Genomic DNA, 17,888 nt, shown 5'->3' on the forward strand with positions numbered 1-17,888 from the left:
TAAAGCTTTAATAAAAGCACTTAAATTCGATACTTGGAATTTATAAAATGAAAATTACAAAACTTACAATTGCCAAATGAAACTTCATTGCCACAATTATGAATGCCAAAATAAGTTTGAATTTTATTGTTCGTGATGTTGTTTTATCTGACTTTAATTTGAATGCAGAAACTTTCTTGGCAATTATTTATTCCACTGTCGTTTTGTTCATTCTCATTGCCACAATTTCCTCTGCCTGCCCCATGCTGATCAATATGTCAGCTTAATGTCGGCACAGCTCTCCAAATGCTTAACATTAACAACAAATCCGTTTTATTGCACAAACCCCGGGGGCATTAATTAAAGGTTTACGCACGTAATGCGTATTAAGAGCCACCGATGGTGTCGCTGCCCCAACACTTAAAAGAACCAAAACAAAACGTGTGCCACTGAATGTGGCTAATTTGCCAAATCAGATATAGTCCCAAACGCACCAACACACATACTCGTACATATCCCAAAAAGGCAAATAAACAAACACACTCACCCACAAATATGTTATGGCATTGGTAGTTCTGTTGATTGGCGTCAATTTTATAGAGCCACAATCAAATTGGCCAAGGATTAGAGTTACAGTTTTGGCCCAGTTAATGTAGGCAGTGGGGCATTGGGTATTTAGCTATTCAATAAATTGATATAGCGATTCAAGCAGATGAATTTAAATAATAATGATATGGAGTATGTATTTTGTTGCAGGGACTCTGGTAATGAAAGAGGAACACTTGCCGACCAGCTTGTTCAGCCTTTGAACATACAATCGGGAGGAGACCCATTCGAATTTAGATATTACTACCGTTGAAGAAGGCTTTTTGAGGGCTAAAAACCCATTCATTTCTATCAAATCTTAACATAGAAACGTAGACTTAAGGCTTTAAGTTTTCTCTGTGTAAATGCCGCGTAAGTTTTGCAGTTAAGACTTATGTTTGAAGAAAACAACATGTAGGACTCTCCGATATCTACGCCTTACTTCGGCATCTCTAAAGTGAGTTTCAATTTCTTTGTACACTGAATGTGTCAAAAACTCTTAATTTCTCCTCCTTTTAGGTGTTAACTGTCAATTAAATTTCATTGCGAAAAAGACTTTCATTTCAAAATTTGTTACTGGTCTTTAAAATAAGTTTAACTATCTATCTACATTTTCTTTCTACATAGATAAAATATATTTCACTTATTGATGGCCAGCCATTGAAGAAACTGCTTTAACTGTTGTTTTAGAAACGAAAGTTTTTTCACTGCACTTGCAGTATTAATGAGCTACCTTTAAATAAATTTAAATGTGTTTAAATTTCTTTGTCAAATATATACTATAATAATAAAAATATACTTTTCTTCGTATTACTGTTGAGTGCAGAAAAACAACAAAATACGAAATACATTTGTTTCACTATTTTTAATCGAACATTGCCTTTGTTTCAATTCTAGTTTAATTTAATTAAATTAAATTTTTGTTGAATATTAAATAAGTCTTTATTGCATTTTAATTATTTTTCAATCAAAAGCTGGCTTATAATAATGTCATAAATGCATATTAAGAGACTAATTGCATGCATAAAATATCAGACCAAAAAAAGTCCTCACGAAATTCCATTAAAGTACAACATTTATTTAAGCTTAAGCCCTGCTGTGGTTTTTTTTTTGTTTTTTGCTGTACATAATTAATTTGCATATCGTTTACATACGATTGAAATATGAATGCTCTCGTGTTTTAAATGTAAAGCAATGCAATGCGAAATAAAAAACGTGAAAGCCATTTGTAAAACAATAATACAGAATGAATGGCTAAATTGTTGCAAGCTTGTAATTTATTAATAAGAATATGTTTTCATTAAAAAAATGATATTAAAACAATTGCCAATTAAAATAAATATAAACCTAGTACACTAATTTCTAGCCATTGCTTCTGGCTACAAGTCGACTCCCATTTGTGCAATTGTTTTCATTTTCGGTTCATCAGAGTTTGTTGCAAAGCAATTGTTAACATTTGTTTATATTTTCGGTTGTCAGCCAAAACGAGATACGTGAAAAATTCATTACAAACATTTTTGGAAGTTTCAGATTGTTGGAGTTCCTCTTTTTGTTGCTGTTGTTGTTGTTGTTGTTAGTGGTGGTAAGTGGAATGCACAAAATAGTTGAAAGTTGGTTTTTTAAGTTGAAAGTTTTGAACGGACAAAAAGAAGAACAGGAAACAGACAATGAAAGCTGAAAGCACAGAAATTCAATTTTCACTACAATTGTATTGAAAATCAGCGCCACAAGAGAGCGGGAGAGATAGGAGAGAAGCAGTGGGAAAAGTTAGAGCGTTTTTCGTTTGTTTGCGCACTGCCTCTGCCAAAGTTTAGTGTTTTCCTTTCTGGCAGTACTCGCAACCATTTGCGATTGCAATTCGCCAGCCACCATCTACCCTGGCTTGCTCAGCTTGCTCAGCTTGCTGGCATTTTGTACCTACATATGTTTACTTGTAATTTGTTGCTCTCAATTCAACAACAATTCATAATTCACTTACATATGTACTACATACATACGTGTAATATATACACATAAGAACACACACATCTGCCGCACAGCACATACAGCAAAAGTATTTAGTGAAATGTGTGTAAGTGCATTAAATTGGAAGTTCTTGATTATGTAGAGCTGTGAGACTTCATTACGGGCGCAGCTGCTCTGCTCACCAATTGCTTCAAATTGGGAATTAAGGTAAAATGATTGCAGCTGAATGTGTTGCTTAGGTATTTAACACTATGGTGGGTCTTGCGCTCTGCTTTCCATCTTCACTTCTGGAAGTTTTGCTGAATAGTTCATAAAAAAGGGATTGTTTTTCTTGTAATTATTTGACGGTGTGGGTATTTATTTACCTTGCTAGCGACCCGTAGAGTGCAATTTTAGTTGAAAACAGTTGTTATTTCTATCTAGCTGAATAGTTATAGCACTTTGTGTTTTCACCCTCGCGCTAATATTTACAGACAAGGATGTTAAACACATTTTACACTCTGCTTTTAGCTTATCTCCCCCTTAAACTTTTGTTCAAGGTTAGAATAATAACTATGTATGATAAAAAAAAAACAAAGTTAAGTCACACAATATTTTAAACATTATGCAATAAGTGGTACGTATGAATACCATTTAAATATGTATAAAAATGTACAACAGATATTAAGAATTGAATGTTAGTACACTCGTATATGGCTTGAATTTTGAAGAATAAGTTAAGTTCAAGCTTTGGATTTAGCTAATCAAATGGCGTCTTATTTTTGATTCTATTTAATTTATTTTTATGGATGAATCCTTTAATGCAAGGTGCATATAGTATTCATAAACGCGTTTTTGTTCAGGAAATCTATTGTAGATTTATTTGGGTTTCATTGTATGTCTATACGACCCTTTAATAAATTTCCCAAAACATCATAGAAAAATGTGCTGAATGTTCTATATTTTGCAGAGAAATTAGTTGATTGGAATTACTGCATCTGTTTTCATAGGAATGCTTATGATGTCTAGACATGACTAGAAATTTGATTAGGTATTAAGTTAGTGAATATTAGAAGCGTTTTAATCTTCTATGTAATAGTTGTTGGCACACATAGTATTTGTACTTAGAATTGGCAGCATAATTCAATAGTCGTTTAGTTCTAAGTTCACAATTGTTGTTCAGCACTTGTTCAAGTGTTAATTCATGAAATATCACCATCGAGTCCGCCTTCTCTCTTTGCCGCTCATTGTTCTGACGAGATAAAATCGAACTTAATGGAATTCTATCTAGTGTTCCATAAATATTGAATTTGGTAAAAGCCTATTAACTATTTTTAGAAATATTAAAATGGCCATAGACATTTTCCAGCTGAATTGCTGATTCTAAACGTTGTATCCAATTAACCCAAAAATGACAGCCGGCCTAAATCAACAGCGAATATTGCTGACCAATCGGGGATATGCATATGAGTGTGTACACACTGTCAGCCGCAGAGGCTAATCAGCTGGAACATTTATTTTAATTACGCCCAAATGTAGAGCAGAGTATAATGCGGCAGATCGAACAAACAAAAAAGGGGACATCTGATAAAACTATATACACTATATGCAGTAAGTGAGTGTATGGCTGAGCCGATGTCGGTGCATAAACAATTGCCAAATGCAAATGCTAAGCAAATAAATAATCATTGCTTTTTCGATACCAATGATGTGGCCGTTGCACACGTTATGTTTATGATTGGAAACTGGGAGCTGGCCATGGCCAGCAATCAGCATTGCCGATGGCAAGCAAATCGCATTAAATGCCCAACAATGGTAATCAAGAGAGCGATGCACATACCTACAAAAACACACACACACTGACACACTCAAATGCAAATCGCACACTCCATTGTAGTGAAACGAAAATTGCTGTAAAATCCATTTTTTTCTGTCTGTCCCTCTGGTTGTCCACGAAAAATTGTGTGTGTGTTGTGCTCGTTGCCATGTTGCAAGTTTGTTTAGGCCCAAAGTCATAAATTTCCCATAAATTTGGTAGAAGGCAGCGCCCACGTCCAGCGGCATTTTTGGTATGCATGTTAAATGAAATTATTGCAACTCTGCCCCACACACGCACACATGGCGTATGCGCAACGTGCGGCAATCACTGTGGGCTCACATGCACGTTCGCTCCTTCGCTCAATTCATCAATCAACGAAAATATCGTGTCTGCCACGTCAGCTGTTGTTCGCCCTCAGTTTTAGCCCCGTTTTGTTGCGGCAATTTTGTGATGTGTACATGCATATATATAATTTTTTTTTTTTTGATATGGTTGTTGTTGTTGTTGTTGTGGGGAAGGCGCAGGCAGAACCATCAAAACGGTTTAGATTTATGTGACAGACGCCATGGGGCGTGATTTTGTTATGTGAGCCTTTCAGCTGCAACGCAACTTTTGTGCCAACAGCACAACAATAGAACTTTGTTAAACTGCTTTCACTTTTTATTCCATTTCAATTTCGCCAATTTAGCTTAAACTCAACACCAAGCATCTCGCATCGCATCGCAACGCCACCGTTCCAGCAGCAAATTGCGTGAATTTAATCCAATTTCCCATGGATGTTGTGGCATGGGAGATCGACCGAAAAGCTTGGTGCAGTTGTTGGTGCGTATACTACGAATGCATGGTCGTTTAACACACTCGCACCATGGGCGGGATCATCAAGAGTGATTGAAATGTGAACCTACCAGGTAGCACATAGAAAAAGATGACATCATATTTTGAAAAAACAACACGTATTCATTTTATTGTTGACATTTAAGATTCAGTTCTGGTGAGCTCTTAGAAGGACAGTTGAGCAATCGTAATAATTATTTGCCAATAGTTATTTCATTAAGTAATCGATTTAGATAAGTATTTGCCAAAACGTTGCCTAAGAAAAGTCATCTTTAACGGGTAAATAATTTAAATCCATGGCGATATCAGTGAAGAAGAAGAAGTATTCGGCTTTTGCACATTTTTTCATTAAAATATTCGCTTGCTTTAAAACAGGATTCAGTGATTTATTAATGATATCCAAATTCAAAATTGCAATAGAATTTATTTTAATTTCTAGAACGTGCTATTTTTCCCATCTTATAATACTGAACACTTGAATACTTCTTTCTGTCTTGAAACCATTCCTTCATTTCTTTCCAAGCCTCTACAAAAAATAGTGCGACGATAAAGGTTTGTATGCGCAAATATTATTAGTGCTTTGCATACATTTTTTCGCTTGGTTGCGGCTTAGCACTAATAGAAAATTGGCTGTAACCAGAATCGAAAATCTTCTAGTAAGCCGGCATATAAAAATAAATTGATAGTTTTATGACCACCTTAAAAGCCTTGCTGCAGGACATACTCGACATACTTATATTTCTGTAAAAAAAAATCCTCTTATGGTTTCCCCATAAGATCATTATCAAAGAAAAAAGCCAACACATGCGGTTTGAACGTTTTGACAGTTTTGGTGACAGACAGGCGGAATCAACCTCATGTGCCCTCGTCCCTGCTCCGATTTGCACCGGAAACGTTTGTAGGTGTTGTGTCTGAGCCCATTCCCGGACCCACATCTCGCTCGTTAGCGCTGACGGGCATTTTAAATGTGGGCATTGCAACTCAATTACGTCTGTAAGTGCCATGGCCAGAGCCCATTCTATACGTTGCCCCCGCCTGGCAGCCAACAACAAATTTGCACAGCGCTTAGCCTGGCTGGCCTGGTCTGGCCTGGCCTGTCCTGTCCTGTCCTGTGCTGTTCCCCCTCCTCGCTGAGGGTGGTCCGTTTCACTTAGTGTGCGTGAGGCCAATTGACATCACCTCTACTCCGCCTCATCCTCTCTCCCTCCCTCGTTCTCTGTCCATCGTTATGGTCAGCAGGTGGATTTTAGCCACTTCATTTCGTTGCGTTGGCCGTGTTTGTTTCTGTTTCTGTTTTCGTTTCTGTTTGTATTTGTGTCACCGTATGTACGAGTATGCATGTCTGTGTGCGCTCTGTCGGTGTTAATTACATTTGGTTTGCATTTGTGTGAAGTTTGCCAAAATTGAATTACAAGTTTTTCGTTCACAGGCATTTGGTATGTCGTTTTTGTTGTTTTTATTGCCCCATTTAGTCACACATGGCCGACTGCCCAATGCTGTCGACGGGCCTTTTTTCTTGGCACAACCTCTCCTAAAAAATAGTTGGCAAGCGATAACTTAAGTAGTTGAGAGCTGCAGTTTGTCATTTAAATTTACTATTTGTTTTTCTAGGCCTGCAAATACAAACAATTACTAGAGAAAGTAAGCGATGATGGAGCAAACTTTAAATAAATTGCTTCTTGCATGGCTGGCATGCAAAGCGAAAGGAATGCCTAGACTCAAGATATTGCAAAAGTTTTTACAATTTAAGAAGTGTAACTAAAGCTGCACGACCCTGATCCTTACTGCTAATAATTAGAGTGAGCAGGAGAGAGAGAATTAGGGAAGACTTCCTAATCTTATTTTTTTTTGAAATGTTCACAAATATTTTGGTTCTATAATGTCTTGGAGGCTTGACAATATAACGAGGAATTTAGCAGAGCAGAGACAATGGAAACTATTTAAATATATGCAGATGTAAGAAACAAAAGTCGGCATTAAAAAAAGGAAACTTAACAACGATCGGCTTTCAAAATACAAAAAATATATATCTCATGAACAAATTAAATATATTAAACAAGTAGTGTTTATTTTGTAGATACTAAGAATGAAAGACGTTCATCACAGTCGGATTTGAAGATAATTTTAAAAATACTGACAATGCCGAGCATATGACTATAGATTGTAGCTATTGAAAAAAGATTCACTAGAAATTGTGCAAATAACACCATTTTAAGCGGACGGTAAAAAAAGTGATCATGCGACCATTTATAAATATTGGTATATATTTCAATGGCTCTTGGTTTGGTTTTTGAACACGACACCATTAAACGATTCTAAAGTAATCGTTACAAGAAATTGATCAGACTGTTGAGGTAGATAGCGATCTGCCATCTGACAACATCGTGTAAATTTACATTAGTCGTTTATTGTGTCGCACCAGTCAGTTTCTATACAAGATCCATAGATAACTTCGTCATACTTTCCACTTTTTATTTCCACATAATGCTTTATTTTCAGGCAACCACACCAGCTCAGTCTAAGCGAGCTCAGTCTAAACGTTCGACATGGCTAGGGCAGTCTTAAAATAGTATAAACTGCCATCTACTCTACACATTTTTTTAAGTGCCCAACCATAGCTTAAAATAAATTCAGCACACTGGGAAGAAAGTAAATAATTGGTTTAATATGCATATTGTCTTTGATCTATTAAGCTGCCAGCTTTGACTTTTTACTTTCAATTGGCTTGTTTCATTCGCCAGAGCATTCAAATTGCAACTAGTTGTGAATTTAATTTGTAGAAAGAATACCTAATGGTTTGCCTAATGGTTCAGCTATTTTTGCTGGACTTAAAGGTAAATCTTTTTCGTTTAGCTGTCGGTTGCATTTCAAAAGAAAACAATATAATTTAATTACTAAGCTAAAACACAATCTGTTATGCTTACTTACTTTCTGCCGCTCCATTGAAATGGTCAGCTACAATAAGACTGCCATAAGTACCATGAGAAAAGGCAGCCCTTTTTCCCCCACTTGGCTTCTTGCACTTTCCGTGCTGCATTTGCAAATTCAATAGCCGGAGGCTGGCCAACAACTGCGACTCAATCACAAAAGGGAAGACACGTACACACACACACACACACTGTTAAATAAAGCCTCACCTTGCCATTCATTATTTTGCCGGTGAGTTCTTGAAGGCACCATTAACCTTTTTATGCAAAAATAATGAGCGAAGCATTGTCTACGCGCTAACAAACAATTTACTTAGCTGCTGGACGTGGGAGGCGTTGCTCGGACCCCCCAAGCGTTTGGCGCAAAATGTGCATAATAGAAAATCATTGCCAAATTGCATAGAAAATTGTTCAAAGTGCCGGCGAGCTGAATGGAGAGAAAAGCTGGTGAGCAGGCGTAGAGGCGTTGTAGGGGGAGGGGCAGCATAAGATGGTAAATGCCAGTTGCAAGTTACTTCAAGGATGCTACCATTTTAATTACCGCAAACGACGACAGCACGAGCTAAGCGCATTACGTATACGCAGCGTGGCAGCTGCTGATGCGATAAAATCTCGCATTCAATGCAAGTTAATTGAAATGTGCAAAATGCTCGCACACTACATATACTCCAACACACCGCATTCTATACAAACTACATATTTAAGTGTAACACTCGACTTGGCTTTAATTAAAACTTAATTTGAACAAAGCGTTCAACTTCAGGGTTGTAGGTTCGCCTGAATCCATTCTATATAATCGGCCACGCGCGTGTACACACCTGGCCAGCCTTCCAGCCCACAGCGATTGCCAAACGAAACAATGCCTTCCAGATACCAGTTCTTCGAGGTGCCACGACGCATCAGCGGACCACCAGAGTCCCCATCGCAGCTATCGCGTGCGAATTCGCCACCAGCACACAGCTGCGAATCGAGCAACTGAATGCGTCTCGAGGAGAACTTCTGAGCGCACTGGTCGTGATCTGTGACTGGAAGATTCAGATGCTGCTTAATGTTGCTCTGTCGCGCTACAAGGAGAAATGAAGTATTAATAAGAGCATATAATTCAGTTCAATCCTAGATAGTTATTATATTGATGTCTTCAGTTCCAAGAAGAAAAACAACAACCGAGTTATTCGGTTTTAAGAAGTGGATGGTGAGAACTAGTTGGCCACTTTGTCTAAGGAAGTCGAATGAACCGGATTTGAAAAACAAGATAATTACTTGATCGGATCAGCTTTTTATCAATTGTAAGGGTTTGTATATATATTTCATATTCTTAAGTCTGTAGAAAATGTTGAGATTTTTGGTTACGGTAAATATTTTTTAGATATAATGTTTATAAATGAATTTATGGATTTTCTGTGCCTGATACTTGTTTAGATCTATTGCTAATGCAAGCAGTTGAATTATTTAATCTAACGGCTTGATTTATGTTCAGAATATAGGTTTAAATAAAATCCATTTATTTAAATATGCAATATATTAGTCCGATTAGATCTCTTCCTCAAACCAAAATCAGTTATTTTCTAAGTTAATTAACTTGAAATAACCAAACTATTTTGTGAGCTAGACTATTCTTAGGATCCATTCTAGGGACTCACCTAATAATGTCCGGCCCCAGCCGCTAACAGTCAGAGTCTCTCCAGCATTTATTGCTTGCCGTGTGCTCGCCAGGGGCAGGCACACGGGCTGTATATAAGGACTGAGTTCCACATCGGCATCCAAACGTATCAGAGCAATATCATGGTGACGACTAGCACTCGCAGCATCGAACTCCGGATGCGGTATGGCCCGTTCAATGCCCAGTTCTATAATGGGTTTGTTACAATCACCTCGCACACAGTCCACATCTTTGCTGATGTCGTACTCTCCCAAGCGAACTGTGGTCCTGTTATCAAAAATATATGGTATCAAAGATTATTATTTAATAATAAACAGAAAAATGCTTTAACAAGTCAGAGTTTAATTAGACCGGACTTTTTTTTACAAATGTTTAATATTTTATAAAAAAAAATGTTGAATAGTTTTAAAATTGACAAACTCAAATTGTATTTCATTGTGAGATTTTGAAATTCATCATTATCGGCTTAGATAAGTGGAAGCAAAATTTGTAGATAACATAAAATAGTCAGGATCGGAGATAAATAAATGCTCTCTTTTCCAATTCCACGTAATTAAATAATTGCATTCCGTACAGAGCTGTTTTATTTAGGCGTTCTAAAAACTGAACTTATGGTGAGCTTTTAAATTTGATATTGTTACAATTAAAAATACTATCTATTTTTTAGAGATAAATATATAAATGTGTGGATAGCAATATGGATAGGTAGTATGTAGTAGAGATAGATAGTATATATATTTTATTTTCGTGCATTACTAACTTGTTGAATCAAATACACGAGAATGTTGAAATACGCTTTCATATGCTACCAGCTAATTGCTTTATGCATTGTTCTCTACTAATTGAATTAGCTACAAATTGGAATAATAGTGGGCTCTAGATATTGAGATTTCATCTCTCCCTCTCTCTCGCTCTTTCATTTTGTGTAACTATCTCGGTCTGGATTTTCACAATCAAACTGCTCTAGCATGCATTTTTAGAATAATTAACATAGTTATCTATCTAGTTATTACCTAAAGGTTCTCTGCTGCCTTTAAGGCGGGAAAGTTGAATTGCTTTGTGTACTTACAGGCGACCCACTTCGGTTTCAATAGGTCCAACCACACAATGGGCGGCAGTCAATACATATCGGCTATTGATTAGGCTGCCTCCACAATTAAGCACACGTCGACCAGTCTCTATAAATGTGGAACTAAATAAATTAAGCTGCATCAGAGAAAACCTGCCTGTGCTGTATTAGGCAGACAAGAAATAATTATCTTAATTCACTCTGCACTTACTATCCACATATTCCAATAGGACCATCCATGTATATTCATCTATAGCCGTATCGTTGCCATTGTAGATTTTATCCGAAAATGAATCGGGCCCGCAATTTGGTGGAGAAGGCAACACATTTCCTAGCCCATTGCCGCGTGTAAGTGTTGTGGGTCTGGGCGCTTGGGTGGGCGCTGTTTGTGTGGGCGTTACTGGTGGGGGCGTGCTTATGCGACCCGCATAGCTCTGATCGGCTGTGCAGCAGACATAAGGCTGACGTCCAAATCCATTTGAGCATTGAGATTCAAGCAGAAAGCTTCGATCACTACTTGTAAGTGAAATGCGTTGAAGGACCTCGATGAGACTGGGACAATCATAGATCGATATGCAGTAGCCGAAATTTTGATTGGGGTTACGGCATCCTATAAAATGGAAGAGAAGGGATAACTTTTTTTTAATTCATTTCGCTTTTCTAATTGTCAAAGCTTATTACGGGAAGGTCCTGTGCTAAAAGTTGCTATTAGATATATACATTTTATGAAATAGTATAAACATTGTGGATCAGCTTGAATCATTCAAATTTGCAATAGAGACTAACTGTATTATGACCGTATAATTCTCTGTTGTTGTAATGGTTTAAGTAATGTGCAGTGCCGAACAGTTTCTATGCATGGCATCTGACTTTATTTAGCTACCCGCTCTATAAATGTAGATAGGTTTTATAAAATGTAGTAGAAAGTGATTTATTTGTATTTGATTATATATTTCGAGAAATATAATCTGAAAGTTACACATTCATATGACAATTTAGTTTGAATAATCGGTGCTTTGTTTATGGCCTTCATTAGGCTGCTCACTTGACAGCAACTTGTCAGAAAATTCCAAAATCACAGCAGAATAAAACCCAAATGAATCATTTCTTGGTCAGGCACTTCTGTGTGGTTCCTAAAAGCGCCCCGAAGCACGTCACTTCCACTCGCGCTGCTAAATTGCCAAATTGTGGAAATGACAATACTGAGGGCCGCGCATGAGGAGCGAAAGTCAGATGAGCGGCATGTAAACCACAACAAGAGATACCAGCCGGCGGCTATTGGCGTTGATTACGTTCGTTGCCGTCATTTCTGTTTGATAGCGCAGCTTGAAACGTCAATAGGTTCAAGTTCATGAATCAGTTTGATGTTGTTGTTGCTGTTGCTGCTGTTGCTGCTGTTGTTGTGGCTACTGTGAGCGAGAATGTTAATTACTAACTTTGCTGTGCGTGCACTGCGAGCTGCAGGAGACTGCAAACGATGAGAATTCCCACTGCTTTCGACTTCATTGTCGTTGTTTATTTGCAGTCGATTAATGTAAATCGCGAGTGCGGTTTTTCCCACAGTCTTTACACTTTGTCGTATTGTTATTGATTAATTCTTGGTCTTTCACTTTCGATTGTGCACACTGGGCGTTTCGACCTCGAATATACGCGGATTATACACTCAGATACGTGACTCCCATAAAGTACTGGCCGACGTTGTTAGCCGCTCGCTCGCCAGCTTAGAACTGATCGCAGTGCCGTCGATCGCAGCGCTTAAGTAAATGCTTAATGCTCGAAAGACCAGATTCGAAACTGATAAATAGACTGAACGTCTTTAGTTGTCGTTGAGCTGGTGCGGTGTATTTCTGCTGAGCAGCAATTAGGCCGGTTCTTAAAAGTGAGCGCTGAAGAGAGCTGTAAAGATGAGCTTGAGTTCAAATCGTATACGACGATGAAAGCTTTTAAGCTCTGATTGAGTCTCGCGGTCTCTTCATGCGAATGATGTCTGTACGATAAATTAGTCGTTAATTTCCGATATAAGTGGATTACTATTTTTCTACAATTAAAATGAGTGTAAGTATGTTCACCCCTTTACGCGTTAAATCCAAAAAAAAAAACTAGATTTTGTAGGAGACATTTTTATTTGAAATATTTCCTTCTTAAAAGCGATATAATTAATTATCACCAGTTTAAAAATGTATGCCTTTAGATTCAAGAAAATGTTTTCTATAAACACCTACTACAGCTATATTTCATTTTAGACCATTTGCGATCCAAATCCTCATATACACGTGCATATGTTATAAGATAATACGACAAAAGCTCGGAATCCAAAAGAGTTTTGTAATTAACTTCCCGCAATTATGGGAACTGACTCTTTTTCTGTCTAAAACAAGATCGATCGTAAAAGTTATCAATTAAAGGGTCAATATGTGCTTTATAAACCGTCCTTTTAACAAATATTATTTGCCTAATTTTAACGAGTGACCTTTTGAATCGCTTATTAGTTTCGTTGACATTACTTTTAGTTCAGTTGGGCTGACTGGTCTTATCTCATATTAAAATATTAACCTACGCTTCAAAGCATGACCGAAACCATAAATCCATATCTTATCTGTTTACAAAAAACGGGCTTGCATGATATCATTGAAATCTGATATAATTTGGTGTCAAATGGTATTGGTTTTCTTATTGTCAAAAAAAATTCTACACTCGTTCGATTTTAATTCTCTTGGTTTTGTTGATTTAGGTTGCATCAGAAGTCCTAAACAAACAACTTATGGGATATTTTAAAAACGTATGCATTATATTGTATCGTTTCTCCTCTATTTGAATAAAAATTGAAGCTAACTGCTTGCCTTTTTATACCCTGTACCCAAAGGGTACAAGGGTATATTAGTTTTGTGCGAGTGCACATGGAACACACAGAAGGAGGCTTGGTAGACCCCACAAAGTATATATATTCTTGATCAGCATGACAAGCCGAGTCGATATAGCCATGTCCGTCTGTCCGTCTGTCTGTCCGTCTGTCCGTCTGTCCGTCTGTCTGTCTGTCTGTATGAACGCAAGGATCTCCGAAAGTATAAGAGCTAGAATAACCAAACTTGGTATACAGATTCTCCTGAGACCGAGAAAGGACGAGTTTGTTAATTTTTTCTGATCTGCCCCCCCACTCCCCCCCTATTACTGATTTTCTATAACTCCCGTAATTCTTGGAATTTTGAGCTAAAATTTGGTAGTCACATTAGGTTAGTAATTATATATCCGTATACCAAGTTTCATTATGATAAAATGATCGGAAAGAAAGTTATAGCCATATAACCAGGCCCAATGCACACATACATACATATGTGCAAGTACACAAACACGCATAAGGCACGATTCTGATGTAAATGTAAATGTATGTATGCATGCATGGAATATTTTATATTTAATTAGTTAATATTTAGTTAATTAATTAAATTAATTTAGTTAATTAATTTAATTTAATTAATTAATTAATTTAATTACTTTTTTGTGGGGTGGTACAGGGTATTTAAGAGTTGAGCCTGCTCGACTTTAGCATTCCTTTCTTGTTTGTTGTTGCTTAGTGTGGCAATTTAATCAAAACACGTTTTCTGTGTTTATTTCATTATTTTCCTACCCTTCATCTTCTTAAATTTGAAAACGTTACTATATAGGTTGTTCTAAAAACTGACGGAACACAGCTATAAATTCTCATTCTTATTACTTACAAAGGAAATAAACAATAAATATTTCGAATATCCACATATTTGTAGATTTACTTGTAGACACAAATAAAATGCTTATACTGCTATTCCGATTGAATAGTTTATTCTTTCTTTTTTTTATTATTAGTATATAAGTAAGTGATGTGTGTAGTTTTTTTTTCCGTTGCTCCTCAATCCTCTGAATTGCTGCTGCAACTTCAAAGATTCCATTTCATTATTTTATGATACCGGCTCTTCTCTTTAGGCGTCAGTTGGCAAATATTTGAGCTCGACCAGTTTACTTCAGCCTTGGTATGCAAGGGGGGCCACAGCGTCGTGTAGGACATAATGCTGTGAAAAGGACACTGCAAAAATGAACTTTAACAAAACTAATGAATGGAAAACTAACCGCACAAAGCCAAATGCATCACTGGCTGTTGGTTGACTTTCGGTCAACAGTTCGATTTCCTTTTGAAACTGCGCCTCATATTTCTTTTGCGAATCCGAATAGCGCATACGACAGTAAATGTGCCTGATTAGATCATGAATTGCAAATCATTGGTTTGATTGGGAGATAGTATTATAGTATTTAATATGATATACTCACAAGGGAAGCACAAATTTCGCGTAGTCGGGAAAAACATCTGGAATATCTCTACTATCGTTGTGCACATATTTTGGAAATGATTCCCAAAACACTTTCTCTCCTTCGTGAAGCAGATATGAATCCTTAACGAATTGATAGTCCGTTGAATTGCGCTTATACATTGATGCAAAGGATCGCGTGTCGACATGATCCGGCGGAATAGAGTATTTTATTTGTCTCTGACTCATAAACTGCGAACTGCGCCTTTCAAACTTGCTGTTGCGTCTCGAAATATTCGAGTCATGCGAGCGCAACGAGAAAGTTTCCAAGTCGGCATTGGGTGGATTTAAGCTCACACTCATCTTGGCAAGGATTTTATTCTATTTTTGGGTTTTTTTTTGAAGGTTTCTGGGTTTTTTTTGTATTTGTTTTTATTTTATTATTTTTATTTTTGTCCACTTTTTGTATTAATGTGTAAATGTGTACAAGTAAATCATGACTACACCTTGTTTTTGAGTAAAAACAATGGGGTGCTTTCTAACGAGCAGATTAAATGTGAGAGCAATAGAGATCAAATATGAAGCAGTATAGGAATCGCAAGTAAAGCCCGTACCAGTAATATAATTGTAGCTTTAACTAGTAATGTAAACGGACCGGAACCGAAACGCAGTACTGGAGTGAAGCTTACAATTTAAGCTGATACCCGTAAACTGATGCCTTATATTCTCTAGGAGGAACAAATATGTATATGTGATCGAGACATTCTGCCAACATCTATGAAATAGGAAGCCAAAATTTACAAAAAAAAAAAATTACTAAATCATACGAAAACCTTCTGACCTCAAATTGCTGGAATAAAGCGTATTAGTTCAACGCCTTTAAAAAATATGTAAGCCCCGGGATGGATTAGTTTAGTCTAGGAAAGCCATAGCTCTGAGGTTGCTAACAGGCATTAAGAGCCTTTCAGTGATATCCTCGAAACCTGAAGGTACTTCAAAACCATACATTTTTTCTAGCCCTTACATGGAGTCTATAATAATGGTTCAACATTTTTTCAGCTGCTGTTTTAAGTTCGAGAACCTTCTCTACATCCTCCTTTTCAAGCGCATTAATTTTGAACTTCTTATTGCGTCGTACGAAGAAATTTTGGGACGACTCTAAGAAAAGACGAAATCAAAGTTGGACTATCGACATTATATCTATAAAGCATCGTAGGTACCCAGAAACTCATAATCAAACATAAATTAGGCTAAAGCATTACACGAACTACACAAAAACAAACGAAATACTACGATAAATGAAATGGAGGAAAGTGAAAGTGTAATAGAGCGGCGGGAGTCGCTTAGAAGTATTGTGTCAAGACGGGTTAGTTCAATACGCGAACGGATAACCGAACACCCACGAAAGTCCACAATAACTAAAGTAGTATTTGGGATTCCTAATGTGGACCCAAACCGCCAGAATAGCCAATTTTTCAGCCGCAGCAAGGAGGATCTATTGTTCCGCAGGACCTCTAAAAATGACACCTACAACAGAGAAACGCGTATTTTGAATGTTGAGCAAGATAAATACCTTCCGGATGACACAAACGATGCTGCTAGTCTCCAACCGAGCTACAGCAAATTCAAAATACCATTGTAAGTGGCGGCTTCTATTCATGCGAGTATACATCTGAAACCTTTAAGCATTTTTACCTTTATTTCTATAGTGATATAGTATGTCTTGACCGCTATAACGGAACTTGCCGTAAATATGAGAAGCAATTTCGGCATGAAATCGATGAGTTAATCAATTATCAGATTTCGGCCGGAGAGGCCTGTCATTTTGTCCGGTGAGTACTGAGTATATTTGTATATTTTCCTCATTAATATCCAATCTATTTGCGCAGCATCATCTCTTACACCACTTTCTGGCCGCCTTACCATAACTTAACGGAGCTTAATACCACGAGCAAATATTTCTACAAGCTGACCAAGAAGGAGAAGGAACGTCTGGGCAAAATAATGGGAAGCTAAAAGAAAATATCATAATGCATGTATAGCTTTGCAAAGCAATGTAAAAATAAAAAAAAGTTGGCAATTAGAAAAGGAACGGTCTGATTACTATCTCAATTACACAGACACACACGCTCACTCAGGATATCAGCAGAAGTTTGTCCTTGCATTGCCAGCCCAGTTCTTGTCATTGTAGTTGTTGTGTGTGTCCATGGGACATCACTCATACGCAGTGTTTTACATCAACTTCAGTTGAGTTGGTTATTTGTTTACGGCTTTGACTTTGCCCAGACTGCCACATGCCGTTGTCGGTTCTGTTGTTCGTCCCTCCCCTACTGCGCTCATTGTCCTCGCTCGTCGTTGGTGCTGCATCAGTTGCTCAATAAACGTCCAACAGTTTTCAACATATGTCGTAACTCATGGCGTATATCTAGCTGGTCATGGTATGCGTGCATTCGAGTGCGTTTTATTGACTCCCCCACCACTCTGGCAGCCCAGTTGTGTACTCGTATGTCAAAAGGAAATGGAATTTGTCTGCGATACCAGGTCTCGAGAGCCTGAATATCAAAAAAACAAATATTGAATTATTACATATCATTGCATCAATTTTAATCCCATATCCATGCTTTATGGGTTTGATTTAAATTGAATCTAGTTATACAGCAGTTGATTGTCGTTTCAAAGTCTGAAAAAGTGGGTCATTAGCACTGTAAAATGTGGTGTGGAGGTCAGTAAAATGCAGCCTTAAATCCCAAACTAATCAACGTGCGTGTGTACGAGTGTTTCGTTTCGAACATTA

At 37.3% G+C, this 17,888-nt stretch overlaps 3 protein-coding genes across 3 annotated transcripts; 1 reads left to right on the forward strand and 2 right to left on the reverse strand.

The window, feature by feature from the left end:
• Nucleotides 1-8,787: 8,787 nt before the first annotated feature.
• LOC115623477 (serine protease 7) lies at nucleotides 8,788-12,524 on the reverse strand. The gene is made up of 5 exons (XM_030517845.1): nucleotides 12,254-12,524; nucleotides 11,029-11,427; nucleotides 10,818-10,926; nucleotides 9,729-10,015; nucleotides 8,788-9,152 (listed from the first exon to the last, which is right to left on the reverse strand). Exons 1-5 carry the CDS (start codon nucleotides 12,321-12,323, stop codon nucleotides 8,848-8,850), a joined length of 1,170 nt encoding a protein of 389 aa, XP_030373705.1. The 5' UTR covers nucleotides 12,324-12,524; the 3' UTR covers nucleotides 8,788-8,847.
• Nucleotides 12,525-14,611: 2,087 nt separating this feature from the next.
• Nucleotides 14,612-15,502, reverse strand: LOC115624269. Its single transcript, XM_030518895.1, has 3 exons — nucleotides 15,117-15,502; nucleotides 14,919-15,041; nucleotides 14,612-14,860 (listed from the first exon to the last, which is right to left on the reverse strand). Exons 1-3 carry the CDS (start codon nucleotides 15,455-15,457, stop codon nucleotides 14,728-14,730), a joined length of 597 nt encoding a protein of 198 aa, XP_030374755.1. The 5' UTR covers nucleotides 15,458-15,502; the 3' UTR covers nucleotides 14,612-14,727.
• An 840-nt stretch (nucleotides 15,503-16,342) lies between these two features.
• On the forward strand, nucleotides 16,343-17,182 carry LOC115624266. The gene is made up of 3 exons (XM_030518890.1): nucleotides 16,343-16,732; nucleotides 16,804-16,926; nucleotides 16,984-17,182. Exons 1-3 carry the CDS (start codon nucleotides 16,398-16,400, stop codon nucleotides 17,108-17,110), a joined length of 585 nt encoding a protein of 194 aa, XP_030374750.1. The 5' UTR covers nucleotides 16,343-16,397; the 3' UTR covers nucleotides 17,111-17,182.
• The last annotated feature ends 706 nt before the right edge of the window (nucleotides 17,183-17,888 follow it).

This window comes from Scaptodrosophila lebanonensis, unplaced genomic scaffold (assembly GCF_003285725.1).
Source record: "Scaptodrosophila lebanonensis strain 11010-0011.00,11010-0021.00 unplaced genomic scaffold, SlebRS2 tig00000053-arrow-pilon, whole genome shotgun sequence".
NCBI lineage: Eukaryota > Metazoa > Arthropoda > Insecta > Diptera > Drosophilidae > Scaptodrosophila > Scaptodrosophila lebanonensis.